The sequence below is a fragment of the Sabethes cyaneus genome, chromosome 3 (assembly GCF_943734655.1).
Source record: "Sabethes cyaneus chromosome 3, idSabCyanKW18_F2, whole genome shotgun sequence".
In the NCBI taxonomy this organism is placed as follows: Eukaryota; Metazoa; Arthropoda; class Insecta; order Diptera; family Culicidae; genus Sabethes; species Sabethes cyaneus.
In genome coordinates, this window is record NC_071355.1 from 91,598,275 (window position 1) to 91,617,591 (window position 19,317).

A 19,317-nucleotide genomic window follows, 5' to 3' on the forward strand; every position below is an offset into this window, starting at 1 on the left:
TTTTTGATAGGTAAATGCATACTATGATAAAAATTTCGATTAAAAAAGTACAAAACTTTTTCTAGAACTTGTATTATTCCACTTCAAAATTGGGGGGGTATTTTTAGCCTATTAAGCGGTAGTCTGAACAATATTCATGAATTATGGTGAAACTCTATTTATTCGCGACAAATTTTTTATAACTATTGCTTGGATAATATTTATTGAAAATCTGAGACTTATACATTTGAGTTCTAGTTGCGATAATTGATGGGATTGTTGCGGCTATTTTAAACCTGCAACACTGTGTGGTTTCTATATCTATATAGCACGCGCAAACGATACAAACCATAACACTTGTTTTTGTTAGCTCGATTTTTGCGACGTTCAACGACGAAATAATCATAAAAAATTGAATACCAGTTGGTTCGAACGTTTCGAGCTAGTACCCTACTAGCACGGTTGTTGCAAGGCTGTTGTGGTGACCGATATATGACTGATTTTAGTCGTAATCCCGTAGCTACAACTAAATGGACTTAAAGAGTGCTACTTGGGTACTGGCTTTCGCTCATCATCTGCGGACAACTTTTTCCGTCTATTAGGTTCTACTTGGTTTATCTTTCTCTTTGCAAAATAGCAGCTCGAAACATCCGGACTAACTGGAAGTCAAATTTTTATAATTATTTCGCCGAAAAACGTCAATAAAACCGAGCAAGCATTGGACAATGGTCTTAATTCAACAACCATCCGGCTTGCCGCAACACTTTGCGCGATTCGAAAGGAATCGGAAGTGCGCCGGAAACACGCACGCAGCACAGCACATCACTCGGTCCAGGGTAGCTTTGATCAGTTTGTTTGTCCGCAAAATCGTTCTCGTGCATTATCTGCAGGCTTATCCCATACTCTGAAAATAATCGTAAATCTCAGCGTTTACTAGCAAAGCGCAAAAGCCGAATTGATCTGCTCTCTCTCTCTCTCGGATTATCTTCTCCGAAAAGCGAAGAAAAAGTTTTCTTTTGTAGTGTTTTGCTGCTTTGCTCTGCCCCCGAATAAGCGTCAGTTTGGTTTCATCTTTCTTTTTATGCCGGAACGCTATTTTTCTCTTTGGTATACAAAGCAAATAGTCTCTTGTCTCCAGTGTGCGATGAAAAGATTAACTCTGCTTATGTGTTCCTTCTGCTCAAGATGAGTGGTTGCAAGAGAAAACAATAGTCAGGCATCATTCGGAGGGAGTGCGAACGGTTGAACACAAAACGAAAGCATTTGATCGTGGTGAGAAGCAGATTGCACTGTCTCTGTATGGTTAAGATGAGCAAAAGCAAGTCTGATTATCTGCTCTAGGTGTTCGCACTCGACTGTATCATCTGCTGCCCGGAAATCTACGAAAATATGATGCGTGAACACGTTGTACTTCTGACATTTCTGCAGGATTTGTCGTAGAATAAAAATTTGATCCGCAGTAGCACGGGTCTCCATAAAGCTTGCCTGGTACTGTCCTACGAATTCTCTTGCTGTTGGGGATAGACGATGTAACAAAATTTGGGAGAGTACCTTGAGCGTCGGTATATAACAATGCCTGAAATACGGATTCATCACTCCAGTGTATTGAGACGAAAAGAGCACCAACCGACTGGAAAGAAGAGGGTGACCATCATGGCGTCCGTATTTTGGGATACGCAACTTCTGTAACGGAAGTAATTTAGCTTACCGACGCTGTCACATGACATCAGTTATTTCAAGTCGATTAAAGCATGGCATCTGGCTTCGTTTAATTTCTATCTGTATGCAGATTTCATTCACTTTTAGCGATTTTACTGTGAAGCTAGCGCGTATGTATTTGTGTAGGACAGCATGACAAATGTTATTCTGCAAAATTTCTGTAGGTTATGCAATGCGGTGTGTGAGTTATTTTCATTTTATGAATGACGGAAATTGAAACAATTAGTCGACATTTTCTTCTTCGTCGCACGAAAAAACGTTGGAAATTTGGCTGCTAGGAATTCTTTAATGAAAAAAAGCATTTAAATAGATCTCAACTCACTTTATATATTAGGGAATAATATTAGGGAATAACTAATTTTGCATTGTGTGTCATAAAAATCGCTGGTATTTTTGATAATTTGTGTTGGATAGGACGGGAATAGGCGATTACGACGAAGCAGAAACATACCCTAGATAACAAATATTTCTAAATGCTATGATTGCCGAGGGAATGTAATGAACTGATAAATATTTTGCTTTCCGAACGCATCGTTTTCTGTCAACTGTTTTCAGCACTGGACAGTGTAACCACTAACGAACTGACATAACACTGGCACTTCACTTTTGACGTACAAGATCTTGCATGCAAACGATCATTTGCTTACAAACGAGTGATCGAGTTTTATTGGTCAAAGGATTTTGATTCACAAGTTTTCTTAAAATATCATGCGGTTCGCAGGTGGTGTAACAAGGATTCTTTCATTTGTCACTAACTTCAACTGTTTTTAGATAATGTTACTCCAGAAGAAGATGGTTAAATTTTCATACAAAATTCGATTCACACCACGAAGTAACACTTCCAAGGGTCTTATTTAGCACGAACACAAGTATTTCACCAGTTGTCTAATAATAGTATGTTCGAAATCAAAACTTACGAGTCTTTACTTCACCTAAGTTCACTCTGAACAACAATTTTATTCAACCATTACGGTTCAATGACTCCGGGTGACGGTAAAATGGTGTTAAAACAAATTATCCCAACCAGAAAATCAATATATTAAATTGTGTTAAATCGCCATGAAGTTTTCCTTCGTTGTGCGAATAATATAAACGAGCCATTCCAGCTGTGATACTGAGGCTAAAAAAGATACGAAATTTCATCGTTTGTACAACACACATATAAAAAGCGCCATCATGGAAGGGCCTACAATGTTGCGAATCAACAAGACCCGGGTCCGGACCTCCGGGAAAAACAAACATAGAGGCTCATCATTATGCTCGTTTATGATTTTCAATTTAGATTTGATGAGTGTAAACGAACCGTTCGCAAAGCTTCTAATATGGAACAATGTGTGCTTTTGTGGCGGTGTAGGCAAAACACCGGGGGCCTGTGACAGGAGAGCTTGGTTCTGGGGGGTGATACCGTGTCGTGTCTGTTCCGAGATTCGGAAAGGCCGTCATGCGGACCAGCTTGGTAGATTCGGGGCAGTAGCGATGTCGTCAGATATGGCCCGGAATAATATTTTCTCCGACCAGAAAAGGTTCATTTTTCCATTCACACACTAACACAGAGCGAGCACAGGCTGCTTTCGGAAATCGTCTCATAAATATACATAAAATACCAGCAAAGTTCAGCTGATGCTGTCTCGCTTTCTCCGTTCTTAATGCTTGCCACTTTCGTACTTTGGAGCATGGCGGATCCTCTGTTGCTGTGCGATGATGATGCTCCATAATCATCCAATCACGAAGTATTCAAAAATCCATCTACAGACATTTATGTTCTCTAGCATTATAAACACACTCGCTACACATCCAGACACGCACGTAGGACAGGCGCAGAATCCGGGCACCTACACATGAAAAACCAGCTACATGGTAGTAATGCGGAAGGGGAGGGCTCGGAAGGAATGCAGCAGAGTGGAGGAACTGGGAGAAGGTGGAGAAAATTTATTTTGCTTATTTTCCTATACATATGTATCTCCGATGGGGCGGTGAAAATGAGGCTTTTGATAGTTCTGTTTTTTCCGATGGAACGGAGAAGGAAAAATTGTTCCGTGCAAGCACAATCAATAATGCAATATTTGGACCGAACTAGACGAAATTATGAGATAGCGGTAGGACGTATCGTGGTTACTCATATTGTAGTAAAGCTTGCTTTATCAGAAAGGCTCCTTGAATTTTTATTACATAGTTTGGATTTTAATTTCAGTACAATAATTATATAAACATAAACTATTATTTGTATTCTATTCTGTTCAGCTCAAAGTATAAACAAAGCAAAGCCTTGGTGCTACGTTCTGATTTCAGAACATCTCCTCCTGATTTAGTCGGTAGACTTCACAGCCAGCTGTTAGAGTACTGGACAATCGCAGAGCTAGTGTTTTCCCAGTCAAGATTCGAAAATGTGACGACTGGCTTGTTAGATCAGCGTCGTTCCTCGAATCCAACTGAGGGCAGCTCATTGTATATACTTACCAATAGTGTAGCATTGAAATGGCAGTTACCCTAAGAGTGCCTACAAACGATAAGAGCGACCCGGTTCCCAATCTCGAAGAGACAAATTCTCCAGAAAAGTACCACTTGCTCACACATCACATTTTCGTGAATTTCCAGGCAGCATACGATACAGTCGAGCGCACACATGGAAAATATTGCACAAATACGGGTTTTCGTCACGATATTGCATGGTTATTCTAATAACACATGTAATTATTCTTTTGGTCTTGAAGGAGTTAAATTTTGACATTGTTTTTCGATATTTTACCAACTATGTCGGCTCAGACAAGATTAAATTTTGATAACAGTTAGGGTTTATTTCTAATTCTCGTCGTAGTAAGTAAAGCCATTCTAATTTTCATCATTTGTAGGATGGATTTAATGATTACTACAAAAGTTCTTGTGATGATATGACTAAAACACACTTAGCTCCCAATCCGTGAACTTTGAAATCACTGAAAAGCGATTATCAAAGCGATTATGAAAAGCGTAATTATTGAAATTACGCAACTGACTTTATTTATTAAATTCGTCGTAACGTTTTAAAATCCGTCCATCAAAATTTTTCATCGTCCGAACTAAAAATCACAACAATGTTTACAAAGCTAACGCGCATGTATTTGTGTAGGACGGCATGACAAATGTTATTCTGCAAAATTTCTGCAGGTCTGGCAAGTTTTTCTGGCTGTAGAATAACGACAATGCCTTACGTGAGTTATTTTCATTCATGAATGACGGAAATTAAAACGATTAGTCGACATTTTCTTCTTCGTCGCACGAAAAAACGCAGGAAATTTGGCTGGTAGGACTTCTTTACTGATGAAAAGCATTTAAATAGATCTCAGCTCACTTTGATTGATCGCGTATGATAGAAAACAAACTAAAATATTAGGGAATAACTAGTTTTGCATTGTGTGTCCTAAAAATGCTGATATTTTTGATAATTTGTGTTGGATAGGACGGGAATAGGCAATTACGACGCAGTAGCAACATACCCTATTCGATTTCCATAAAACAGTGTGATATTTTTTACTTTCGTGTCTGCTTGGGACTCTTCCGAAAGTTTGTATAACTTCTTCAAGAATCATGAGTTTATAACCACTCAAGTAGTTGTATCATGCTCTACCAAAAGCAGCAATAAAACCGATTATAATTTAATGAAGCTTTTCACTACAAAGCTATTAGGCGTGTGCAAATTAAAATCGATATTTTTCGATGAATATGATGAAAAAAGCTATCCTTTTTCTTTACGTTTCGGCTTACTGATTTCCCGAGCAATGTAGAGTGGCCAGAGCCCGAAAACACGCGAAATCGAAAGGGATTGCTCGTTAATGTTGAGAGCAGAAAAAAAACGCGTGTGGGTTTGGTTAACAATTTTCTATACTAGCTTTATTAAGGCGAAGGAAGTACAAGATGCCAATTTTAGGTGCGGTGATACAAAATATTTAAGTTGGGTATTGGTTGCATAGGCATAACTGCTCGAACCGGGAATCACGTAGAGATACTGCGCGAACATAATCCGCCCACCAAATTGCCTCTGGGAATTTCAGGTTCAAGTCTCATGGGACAAAATTCATCTGCGTCTAATGGTATGACCCTTATTTTACGGATGTCACGTCGCATAATGCCACTACAGGTTTTTACGGCTACAACCCTGATCAGTCCATCAAGTCCGGGAAAAAGCTCGATGATTCTTCCCAATGGCCATTGTTTTGGTTTGGAATTATCATCCACCAGAAGAACGAAATCTCCAATCGAAACGTTTACCGACGATCGCTGCCACCTTTTCATTCGCTGCAGAGAAAGCACATATTCCTTCTGCCATCTGTTTCGGAACTCTTGTGCGAGGCATTGAGTAAACTGCCAACGTGACATGGACGATATTTGGCATTCCAGCATGTTAATTTCTGGAATAGTGGTGAGCGCTCGACCAATAAGCAGATGAGCAGGAGTGAGAGGTTGTGAATCCATTGGGCTATCCGAAATCGGCGTGAGTGGTCTCGAATTCATGGTAGCAGCTACTTGGGCAATCAATGTGGACAACTCTTCGAAGGTGAATATGTAATTTCTAATTATTTTTGCCAAATATTGCTTGGCAACCTTAATTGCTGACTCCCACAGTCCTCCATGGTGCGGGGAGCGAGCAGGGATAAATTTCCATTCCACGCCCTTGTTAGTCATGAAGTCGGTTACCATTTCATTATGCTGCGACGCATTGAGAAGATTGTACATTTCACGAAGATGTTTGGCTGCTGCGCGAAAGGTCGTTGCATTATCCGAGTACATTTTTGCTGGTAAACCGTAGCGACTATAAAACCGAGTAAATGCAGCCAGGAACGCAGCAGTGGTGAGCTCTGACACAGCTTCCATATGTACTGCCTTTGTGGAGAAGCAAATAAATAGTGCGATGTATCCCTTGCTTTGTTTTGCCCCTCTAGTCCGGCGACTGACAATGCTGACTGGTCCGGCGTAGTCAACGCCAGTAATTGCAAACGGCGGATTCGGTTGAATTCGATCGAACGGTAGCTGACCCATTTGTTGAGCTAACGGTACTGGTTTAGCACGTGCACAAGTCACACATTGACGGTATATCTTTCTAGCTGCACTGGCTCCCCTGAGTACCCAAAACTTTCTGCGGGATACTGCCAGCAGTGTTTGTGGACCACAATGATGATGAGTAAGGTGATCATGCATCAAAACCAGCGAAGTAAAAATTGAGTGACGAGGCAGCAGTATGGGGTGGCGAAGGTCGTAGCTGAGGCCCGATTGTTGCAGCCTTCCGCCCACCCTGAGCACTCCAGTTTGGTCTAAGAACGGCTTAAGTTGGTGCAGACTACTGCTGGTGCTTACTTCTCCCTTTTGTTCGAGACGCTCTCGTTCTGCATGGAAATATTTTTGCTGAATGTGAAGAATGTAAACCGTTTGAGCGCGGTTGGTAGCAGACGTGTGAGTGATTGATGTTCAGAAGAAAAAACACGATATATGCGAGCTGTTACTCGCAGTAGCATGGTGAGATTTGGATAGTACCTTGCTAGCATCTCATCCAGAAAACGGTTTTCGTAAATAGAGAGAAGAGAAATCGGTATTGCCTTTTGCTCTTTGGCAATGTGTTGTTGTTCGGCAGTGGTTAATGCAGAAAAATCGTGTGTGAAGCTCCAGGGAGGACCATTCCACCACAGGGTGTTACACTGGATTTGCTCTGGTGAAGCTCCGCGAGAGATGATGTCAGCAGGATTTTGCTCCGATTCGATATGGCTCCAATTTATAGCTGGAAGACAAGTTGTGATCTCTGCTACTCGATTGGCAACAAAGGTTCGCCACCGAGAAGCCCCGCCATTTAGCCATGCCAATACGATAGTCGAATCTACCCAAGCACGTATCTCATGGAAAGGTCGGTTGATGGCTTTAGACACATTTCTGATCAGCCGTGCGAGTATTACGGCTGCACATAGCTCCAAACGAGTTAACGTTTTTCGCTTGTTCCCAACGGGCGCGATCTTGGATTTTGCACAGAGGAGGTGTGAGCTTAGATTTCCTTTGTCGTCGACTGCTCGGATATATATGCAGGCGCCCATGGCCTTCTCCGAGGCATCACTGTAGCCGTGCAGGAATATTTTCGATGGTTCGTTCAAGCTGATGACTCGTCTCGGTATCTGAAAGGAGTTAAGAAGAACCAGATTTTGCGCAAAAACTTGCCAAGAATGAATCAACTCACCAGGGGGAGTAGTATCCCAGTCCACCTTCAGCTCCCACAATTGCTGCATTATCACCTTTGCTTGGACGATGATTGGTGCTAAAAGACCGAGAGGGTCGAATAGGCTGGCGATGCTGGATAGAATATTGCGCTTTGTGGGCTGAAGGATCTGAGGTAGTTGAATGCTGAACATGAACTCATCGCTGCACGGCTGCCAGTTGATGCCAAGTGTCTTGACGGTACTCGACTCGTTGAGCTCGATGGGAACCTTCATCTCAAGGTCCGCTTCAGGTACACCTTCCAAAGCTTCAATGCTGTTAGAAGTCCACTTACGCAAGTAAAAACCGCCAGTCGAAAAAATATGCGAAAGCTCTCGTCGAAGTTGCTTGGCTTCTTCAATGGTGTCCGCTCCAGTAAGGACATCGTCCACGTAAATGCCCTTAGTCGCCTTCTCTACGGTTGTCGAAAACTGGTTTTGGTGGGATAGTAATAGTTGTTGAACACATTTGGTCGCCAGGTATGAGGCGCTCTTAGTGCCATATGTAACAGTGTTGAGGCAATACTCCTGAAGTGGATCATTTTTAGACCAGCGCCAAAGAATCCGAATAAAATTTCGATCTTTATCAGAAAGCCGCACCATCCTGTACATTTGTTTCACATCCCCTGCTAATACGATCGATGGAAATCTAAAACGCAATAGAATATCCACCAAAGAGTCTTGAAGCACAGGACCAGTGAGGAGAATGTCATTGAGGGATTTACCACTGCTGGTTTTGGATGAGGCGTCAAATACCACCCTACATTTTGTCGTGGTGCTATCCTGTTTTATGACGCAGTGATGGGGAAGAAAAACGCAGTGTTCCAATGCTGTAGTAGCGAGACACATATGGTTAAGGTCAATGTACTCCCGCATAAAAGAGTGGTATTGCTCCTTGAGGTGGGGATTTTTTTCTAATTTACGCTCGAGGTGAAAGAATCTCTTCTCCGCGATTTCCCTTGATTCGCCGAGAGAAGAGGGGCTCTCAGAGTACGGCAGCCGAACAATAAAATTTCCGGAGATATCACGAGTGGTGTGTTTTGCGAAATGCTCTTCGCATTTAATCTCTTCGTCATTATAATGTGGTGAGGAACTTTCGTATTCTTCGTATTCCCAAAATTTCTGTAGTTGATCAGACAAAGGATCATTAGCGGTTGTGAGTAAGCATGACGACAGAGTGCATTGTGACTGATCACTGCTGTCGTTGTAACCACCAGAAACTACCCAACCAAGTTTAGTGTTTTGTAGCACGGGTAGACGACCATCCAAATCAAGTTTAATTGTTCCTGATTCCAGTAGCTGGAAGAAGAGTTTATTGCCGAGTAGCATACTTATCTTTCCCGGGTGGTGAAATTGAGGGTCAGCCAGATTGATCGTTGTAGGAATTGGCCAATTAGATATATTGATTGGCTTAAGCGGTAAGTCAGACGTAATACGTCGCAGAACAATGCACGGCACGACATTTTGGTAGTCTGAGCAGCGCGAGGCGAATGTTACTAGTGCTCCCTTATTTGCGCGATTAGAGGAACCAGCAATTCCACCAAACTCGAAATCAACTTCTGATGTTTTTAGACCCAATTTTGCACACAAATCTTCGGTGATGTAACTAGTGTGGGAAGCGCAATCTAGAACCGCTCGGCATGTGTATGGACGTCCAAATTTATCGAATACGTTGATGGTGACGGTTAGTAGAAGAACATTCGTATCAGTTAGATCGCTCGTGAAATTAAGTGGGGAAATCAGCGTTTGTGACATTGATGCTGATTCATGTGTGTTGCTTAGGACTGCTACATTGCTAGCTTGGGCAGGAATGGCATTCATTTCCAAAGCATCGTGTAAGCGAGTGTGATGTGGCAGCTCACATATTCGACAATTGCCGGACCGACAAGGCTCGTCGGTGTGTTGTTTAAGACAGTTTTCACACAGGTTCTGCCTACGAATAAAATGGAGTCGATCACTAGGTTTTGCGTGCAAAAACTTACCACATTGGTACAGATGATGTGGCGATTTCATACAAAAAACGCACAATGTTGTTGGTAACGGTTGTCCGGTGGCAACTAACGCTGTTGGTCCTCGCACGAATGATTTATTGGGCATAGCGTATGTCGGCTTCTTCGGGCGATACACTGTAACAGATTTTAGCGCGCAGCTTTGTGCATCTACGAAACGCAGGAATCCTTCCAAGGTGATTTCTTCATCCTTTAATTCTGACCTTTTACGGCTCCAAAGTTGCTTGGTTTCTGGATCTAGCTTTTCGGTTAGCAAATATAACAACCAAATGTCTCTTCCTTCCTGATTCATGGCCTTCAATGCTCTGACCACTTCATCGGACACGTCGTGTAACGAACGTAGCCCGGCGGCAGATGGGAACGTCATTGATTGTTGGGACAAAAATCGATTAATGTGGTGTTCAGCTATCTCAAGCGGTTTGTTGTATCTTTCTTTCAGCTTATCTAGCGCGGGTCCATAGTTGACATCTGCTATGCGTAGGTGTGATATCAATGCAGCTGCTTCCCCGACTAGATTTGTTTTTAGAAAATAGAGCTTCTGACTATCCTGGAGAGCGGTATTTTTATGCACTGCACTATCGAACAGGTCGAAGAAAGACGGCCATTCTAAGATTTCACCACCGAATGTTGGTAAATTCATGCGCGGTAACTTGACGTCCGTATGGGGTGTAATATTCTGGTGGGTGACAGAAGGTGGATTATTTCCCTTTACTGATGCATTGAGCCCGCTGGAAACAAGGCGCATGAACTCCGCTTGCTGTTCCGTCAATATACGAATGGCGTCGCCATTGTCTTGCGAAACTGCCTCATGGCGCGTAGATGAAAAGTCGAATCTTTTACGCAATTTTAACAAGGAACATTTCAGTGCACAAAAGCTTTCTTCGAACGTCGATTGATGCTCCAGTAACTCATCCATTTCCTCCTCTTGACAGCACTCCACCATCCGTTTGTGAACAGCCAGGTAAGTTGCCCAAATTTCCAGGAGGTTATCCAGCTCAGTCTGGATGTCGATTTCGTCCAAGTCCGTGTTTCTAACAAGCTGCTGGTAGTTTTGAGACACTCGCTTCAACCGCGCGTCGAGTGACTTTCTTTCCCGTAGTAGCTTGTCCATTGTAGCAGGAAATTTCGATTTAACCGATATGTAGCGCGTTCGGAGGTGCTATTCCAACCTCACTCTGACACTCGTTAGCGAATCGCGGCACGGTAAAAAAGCGGATAATAACGCACTTTTGGGTTACCGGTGGTCCGATCCGGCTCGAAGGACCAATTTATAGAGTGGCCAGAGCCCGAAAACACGCGAAATCGAAAGGGATTGCTCGTTAATGTTGAGAGCAGAAAAAAAACGCGTGTGGGTTTGGTTAACAATTTTCTATACTAGCTTTATTAAGGCGAAGGAAGTACAAGATGCCAATTTTAGGTGCGGTGATACAAAATATTTAAGTTGGGTATTGGTTGCATAGGCATAACTGCTCGAACCGGGAATCACGTAGAGATACTGCGCGAACACAATGTTTTACAACAAAAGTATATCAAAATTATTTCATATTCTGCTGTTGATATCAACTAGAAAACATGCTTTGCTGCTGAGTCCTAATGGTAGTTATGATGTATCAGACTTTGCTTTCATTTTGTTTTCATTTATAGCAGAAAAGTAAGCCGAAACGCAAAGAAAAAGGAAAGCTTTTTCATCATATTCACCGAATAATATAAATTTTAAATTACACACATAATTTACTGGTGACTTAAAAACTCAAATTAAATTAAAGCTATAAAGCATACAACTTGCTCTGGTAAAAGGCCAAATCAGGCAACCGGTTTTGTTAAGGGGACATAAACGACTAAAAATTTTGAAAAATTCAGTTTTTTTACTTCAGATTTTGATTCTGCAAACTTTTTCGCTTATTTTGATAGTAATTTTGTAATGATCCGACCACGGGAAGTGGCCGAAAAACGATCATACACATAAACATTCCAGTGCGGCGTGGAACAACCTCAACGGAATAAAACGCCGCTCCTGAAAAACCACGATTTTCAAACTTTATGTACCTTTTTCTCAGAAACTACACAACGTATTGGAACAAACTTTTTTTTTGTTTTGTTGGTAGGAGCTTGGGAAAGACTTTTATAACTTTTGAGTTTTGTAAACGAAATACAGCTTGGAAAAAACGAAAAAGAAGAAAAGATGGCTAAAAAATTAAAATTTTGGCTTTTGTTTCTTTTTTCTCAAGCTGTATTTCGTTTACAAAACTCAAAAGTTTTAAAAGTCTTTGCCAAGCTCCTACCAACAAAACAAAAAAAAGTTTGTTCCAATACGTTGTGTAGTTTCTAAATCTAAAATATGGCAATATGGTCTCGGATAAAAAATGATTTCGGTGTTGAATTCTAATGTTCATCATAATAGTAACAATAAATCTGGTTGGTCAGGGTCAGTGCTTAGACATCTCATATTCAATTTATGGAATACGCCTGAATTGATACACTGTATTGCTCATTGTTTGATGTTTCTAGTACAGACGAAATGAACTCAGCATTGCCAACCTAAAACCGACGATTCGAGCGAACCACTTGCGTTCATGCCCGTGTATTTCTGTACATTCATTCATTCTTGGAAACTACAATAAACGTAAACATGGCTTCGAAGTATCAAATAATTTGCTTTAACCAGATTTTAGTTGATTTTTAAGCAGTGAACTGCTTGCTAAACTAAACTTTGAGACCTAAAATATCAGTCAAGAGCAAGAACAGGTTAAACGAGCAATCATTCCGTACTGCAATCTATGAATGATCTATATTTAAGGGTAAAAAACTGAGATAGATAAACACTGCCAGCAACTCAGAAGTCATGTCCATGAGCTGACAGATAGAAGAATACTACCAGGGGTAAAACTGTATGCGCTGAATGCGGTTTATTATTCGCCTTCTTGGGGTTAATTTTTTCGAGCACTGACCAGGGTGGTAGAGATTTATAGCGGTTTGCCAAGCAACCGGAATGAGATCAATTTAGATTGGTGTGCCATATCGTATTGCTACGATCGGCGTATGGTAAGTTTATAAAAAATGTGTCGCAGCCAACTAGTTTTATCCTGGTAATACAAGCAACCACAATAAATTTGTCTTATTAACAGTTTTATTGTGGCTTTATAGCTAGCTACTAGTAGTTTTTGACTTGTATCATCTTGGTTTTGTGCAAAACCATAATGAAACCGGAGATAATGATTAATCCCGCAATAAAATCTTTCCGAAATTTAAATAAAAGCAAGCGGTTCTGGAATTGTTATTTGGGTAATGTACTATAATACGCCCCTTTACGAATAAATGGATACACAGCTATGAATATATGTTAGCTTGTCAGCAGAAAATCAATCGCAACTATTTACGTCAATAATCCTAACGGGTGGTTGGAAATTTTTTCTCAAGCTGTAAAAAAAAAGACAAAGATACATGAAGAAGATCTGATTTACCGAAATTAAAGATACGTTATCCATTGTTAAAAAACAATTAGTGTACATTTGAAAACGGTCCGTAATCGGCTGTTCGGCGAAGCTTTCGTTTGACGTCGAAACAGGGGCGTTGTACGGCCGTTGTGTCAACTTTGCGAATGCATCTCTTGATTCTACCAAGCAACTGTTTGCAATTTGTGGCTCTCCAGTTAATTTTGTAGACCAAGGAAGATTTTTCGGGTCGTGGTTTTTGGATAAACATGGGATCGAATGAGTATTCAGGAACGATCGTGTTTTATTGGCGTAATGCGATGATGCTCTATCCGGCCAAAACACGTATTGTCCATCTGCATAATGTTTTTGTAGAAACGGGATCAAAATTTTCTTCAAACATTCGTCTGGTGCATCTTAATTGATAGCCAAACCAGAGGGCTTGTTGTTGAAGAAACGAAAAAGAGAACGATGTCCTTCTGCGTCCATAGTTTTGGCAGGTCTTCCACTACCTTGCTTGTGAATAGTTGGTGGGCAGCTTAGGATATGGTAAACAGTCGAAGCCGCAACATATTTGCATTTTAAATGTTGTACCGTATGCTTTTTGCCGAGATTTCTGTTGCAGTTCGCGCTCTCGAAATGCTTCTTGTTTCGACGCCATTTTTAGCAAAACTGGGCAAACATAAACAAAACAAAAATATTAACAAAACGAGGATAGAAAGAGCTAACACATACATACTCTCATTTCTCTCTGAGCTCGTTTGTTGTTGAGCATAAGGACCGCGAAAATATTCCAAAATTTTAGATGCCACCCGTTACTTTCGACCTTCTGGAATATGTTTTCCTACCTGGGGAATATTACACGGCAGTAGAGGTATATTGCTGGTGTAGTTGACCAAACTGGAATTTAGATGTCATTAATATACACTGAAGTCGTTTTTTACGCGTTTTTGGCGCCGTTTGTTTACGCGAATTTCGGAATTTACGCGGTTTTTTTAAGCGATTTTAGGAATTTACGCGAATGTGCTCAAAACGTCAATTTTCTCGCGTAGTGTTGAAATCCACAGTTTTTATACGCGAAATTTTGTTTTTTTACGCGAATTTTGGAATTTACGCGGGTTTTTTTACGCGGAATTCGGAATTTACGCGGTTTTTCTACGCGGTTTTGATTTACGTGGGACGTATCCTTCGCGTAGAAAGCGACTTGAGTGTATAAAAAAAGTTCGGAAAGATGTTTGTGCTATCGTATGTGCATCGCAGTGTAGATCTTAAATTTTCAAACGAGCAATTAGGCTCGTATGCAAAATTTCATGAAATACTGACCCTTTGGCCCATTTTGTACGACAATTTGGAAAACGCTCTTGCCCTATAGTTCACTTGGTTAAACCTATTTAGTAGAAGGATAGTGTATAATTTTCCATTATAGCTCCGCTGCTCAGATAATGTTTAAAAAGAAGAGATTTTTTTTTCTTTTATTAAATTAAAAAAAAGCAATTAATTAAGTAATTAATTAAGTATCTCTGATATTGTTAATTTAGACATTCGCACTGTTATTTCAACGTATTGCATCTATTTTAATACAGTAGATTATTGATTGCAGCTCAAAATATTGAAAAATATGACATAATATATTTTATCGATTTTGCATCTAATATGCATTTTGACTCAATTGCCGTCATCTACCTCAGCAAAAAAAAATAGTTGCATTGTCCCATTCATAATATATGTGATAACAGTGTGAGTTGATATTAAGAGAAAACAATTAATTTATGTACATATTATAATAAATATTGCACTCAATCAGCTACTAAACGCATGCTTTTTCCTGTATCTGATTATGAACAAAATTATGTGCCTCCACTACATGCGTTTGCTCTTTTTGTTTAGTGATTTATCAGGCCACCAGCCAGCACCGTATTTATTCACCGAATTCCCGTACCACTTTTCCGTGCCTTTCGAGAGATTTAGATTAATTATTCATATTTCCACCAATTCAACCAGCGATTTGTATGCTAATTTCATCTTTTCGAAAGGCCTACAAATAAGTTGAACCCTAAATTTCATTCTCTCGTTCTGCATGGACCCCGAAGGATCATTCAAACGCACGTACCTACCTACCTCTTGTCGCTCCATCATCGTTGGGTCACTAAATCATCGCGAACAAAAATAACAATTAAAACGATAATAATAATTAAAATAATGAGAACGATAAATATTTCCCTGCGACCGGTTTTGGATGGAAGGTAGCAGTTCGTTGCTCCATGCCACTATCGCCGCATCCTGCTTGAATCTTATAGACACCAAACAATTGACCTAGCATTTTACCGTTTGCAGGCGATAAGGGTCGCAATACGCCGCGGGAGGCAATAAAAATCTTTTATTTCCGGAAAATATCCCTTTTCACATATGCCATAATGGAAAGAGCGCACATCTTGAAGGTAATAAAATTAATTTTTACAGCCTTCGGTTGTCGCTAGGGAAAAATACTAACTTGAGAAGTAAGGATCCATGATCGGAAAGGTAAAATTGATGCTCCAAGTAGTGCTACTGTGTATATACAAGCAATTCGGTAAAATGGTGTTTGTTCGCCCAGGACTATCTGTTGTTGAAGGGTGTTTATTTCAGTGGCAGTTAGTAGAAATATCATCTACGGCAATAGTGCGGCTTTACGACTCACTCTTTCTCGCCCAATAGTTGGAGATTAATAGACTGACTTTTACTATGGTGCTTCTTTTAGTTTCGGTGCTATTGGTCACGATATACGAGCCATTTTGACGGGACTAATGCATTGGTCAAGCTGCTAAGATGTCGAGTTCGAAAGTATGCGCAGTCGGAACTGTGCTGGTGGCCCCACCATATTGGAGAAAGTGATAACTCTTTTATGGTTATTTTAGCTTCGTTTAATGGGAGGTTTTATGGTATTTTGAACGGACTGTGATAATTAATTAGAGCGTTTAGCGAATTTATGGAGCGATGAAAGGCGTGAACGGAATGGTAAACATCGAAACTCAACAGTATCTGCTGGGCGTTATTACGGATGGAATCCCTTTTCAATCATTCCGGACGAGTGAATTTTTTCATTTCAGATTATTTTTCTTACGAATTTCTATTGATTTTGATGTTACGTAGATGCGATGATTTTTGGTTACACACAGTGCAGAAAAGTATGAAATTAAACCCTACATTATTCAAAAAATCAAAGCAAACTTCTAGCCATTTTTTCAATATCTTACGAAAAACCAGCCGTCGTTTATTCATGTCAAAAGTTGGCAGCTTTGAAAGATGGTGTCCATCGTCACATTGCGAAAGAACTCGCCAAATGACGAAAATACTGCGAAATTATAGCATTTAATGATCATTAGTCTAGATTTTTTTTCGGTAGTCACAGCTGATATGCTTCGTCGGTGATGCTGAACCGCGCGAAAACGGAAGGAACATTGTCTAGCCTCTCGGTTATGATGATGATAGTCTACGCTTTCGTCGCAGCACACGGTTCCAGTTTACTGTTATCATACGCTTCAAGCAAATTTGAAACGAGAACCCCCCGATAGGAGCCCGTCGTCTGATGTGTACGCGTCATTATCGACAGATGACGCTGAATATATTAACGGGATGACTCACCCGTTGTACTTGAGTTTCGTGCAGCGAAAAAAAAACTTTATTGCTCAGGTCTTTTGTTCGGTGCTATGACCGTTAATACATTTGCTCTAGTTTTTGACATGAATATGTGAAGTGTTTTCGTTCTGAGAATAATAAGTTTAATGGATGCTCCGATATTTGATGACGTTTAGTAATAGTGTGGACAAAAATTTTAATCGAAAGCGAAGGCATGAATCTGGAAATACGAAATTACAACATGCTTTAAAGTTTCTGTAGAACAATACGTATTAGTTTACTAATAATTAAATGCAACATTACTCATGAAAGCCTGCACTAGCGCCAATTTATATCGTATTTACTGTAATAAAGGTTATGTTTATTCTATAATTACCCGCTTCATTGATATTTTATGTTCTATCCATGCATCCCGTTACATGCGTGCCCTATCCACCGAATGCAAATACGACGGACATGTCCACGGCATCGTCGGTCCAAGTCAACCGCGTTGGGAATCGGCGTGTGTCCTCTCATTATCTCACATAAATTCATATGACCCTGTCGTAATTATACGCTTTAATTATAACCCGTTGTTTGTCCGTCTAGAGTCATGTTCCGCGTGCTATCGATCACGGGATGTCACGGATCCTCTCTTATCGCCTGCCCCTCCTCGCCATCTAACCACGGACTAGCGCTTTGAATAGCGCTCATTTCAGTACAATTTATATATTAATTAGATTTTCATTAGTTCTTGATATTAATGTTCTATTTCGAATTAGCTACAATGTGCGTACATTATGCTCATCCGATGAGCCATGACTCAATTCACGTTATTTGCATACATATATCGGATAGCGTCCACTGGAATGCCATTTCGGAAAGGCAATCGCCATTATTTACAACTTTCGAATTGTTTATCAAATTTTGCCAAGCAGTCGAAAATATGTTCTTGAACATGTTGTGTAACATTTCACATTTCAGTTGCAGAAAAAAAAACAATCGATGTAGTTTGACTTCGCCCGATCGATTGATTGTCGATATTTTATCTCAAGCAGCGAACTTTTATACTGCACAACTGATTTTATGTGATTCTTCCTCACAGCATATCTCAGCGCTCAGCAGACTGGAAGACTCAGACGCCGACTTATTTTAGTACGCGGCTATATATGTAGGAATGAGATTTTCGGGAATAACTTAGAAAAGATTCTTTGTTTTTTTTTTCTATAGAGCGATACTAAATAGAAATTGTGTTCTGGTGACTCAATCATTAACTTTACGACACATTGATCTATTCACTTGTCAAACTGGGCAGGGTCAGGATCTGTTAGAAATTGTTTTTCATAATACTATAGATTTGTCAAATCATCCAGTATTGTTTCGTGACGTTATGAAAATGATGCGAAAGAGGAAGTTTTAGCGGATTAGAAGCGGAACTTCAGCGGATTTAGTTATGTTTTGTTTTAAAATGCTTGAATTATGCCTTTAATTATTTGATTGCATTATATTTTTATGTCTAATTTGTAACAGCTTGCAAATTTAATCAGTACGTAAAATGGTATCGAAGTACACTCAAAATAATCTGCACATATAACTAATGGAAAATTTCCATATGAAAATCATTATGATTATTATGTGCCACATATAAAAACAATCCGCCTCGAAGTACACATGAAAATTATATGCATATGAATAGCATGTGCAAATTTTAAAGGTAAATTTTTAAAACATATAAATGGTAACTGTTTGGCACATAAGGTTCATTTACCGGGCACATGGAAAAAATCTATGTGTGAAACACATAGAAACTATACGAAAAGTTTTCTCAGTGTAGCAACACCTCTGAGAAGGAATACCTACGAATGGTCGAATCACAAATGGCCGATTTACAAATGGTCAAAACACGAACGGTCTTCAACCTGCACAAATGTCGGTTATATGCTGTCCTCACTCGCTGCCGCTCGTTTGGGCTTAACTAAGGGATAATCTCTAACAATAAGTAAACCTAGGAAAATGCGTGCACCTAAATAGAAGTGGTTTCAGAGGCCAGCGCTTTCGACGGCAGGTCACCGGTAAACACTCGTGCCCTGCGGCTGTTTCACCCTGAATCATCTAGGAAACATTTGCTATTGATACGATTTTAAAGGTTCTTCAGGGGAACGTTTCTTATTTTCAGGGGGAAATATACGAAAAAATGTATTCAAAATGTGTAAATGCTCAAAAAATGAGCAACAAAAATTAAAATTATTTGTTATTGTAATGTTAATGTTAATTTGCTTTCGGATTCATGTTTTTGTTTTTATTGAATAGTTATTTAGATATTCAGAGAAAATTCGTCTTTTCATGTTTAGCCTTTCGAGACTCAGCCAAATTGGG

The 19,317-nt window shown here is 40.1% G+C and overlaps 1 protein-coding gene across 1 annotated transcript in view; it reads left to right on the plus strand.

Annotated features, from left to right (window-relative positions):
* LOC128739877 (homeobox protein 10) overlaps positions 1-19,317 on the plus strand; it is a 122,435-nt gene that overhangs the window by 22,543 nt on the left and 80,575 nt on the right. Inside the window, exon 4 of the mRNA XM_053835379.1 lies at positions 422-424. Coding sequence (XP_053691354.1) covers positions 422-424 — 3 coding nt within the window. The remainder of the gene's footprint in view (positions 1-421; positions 425-19,317) is intronic.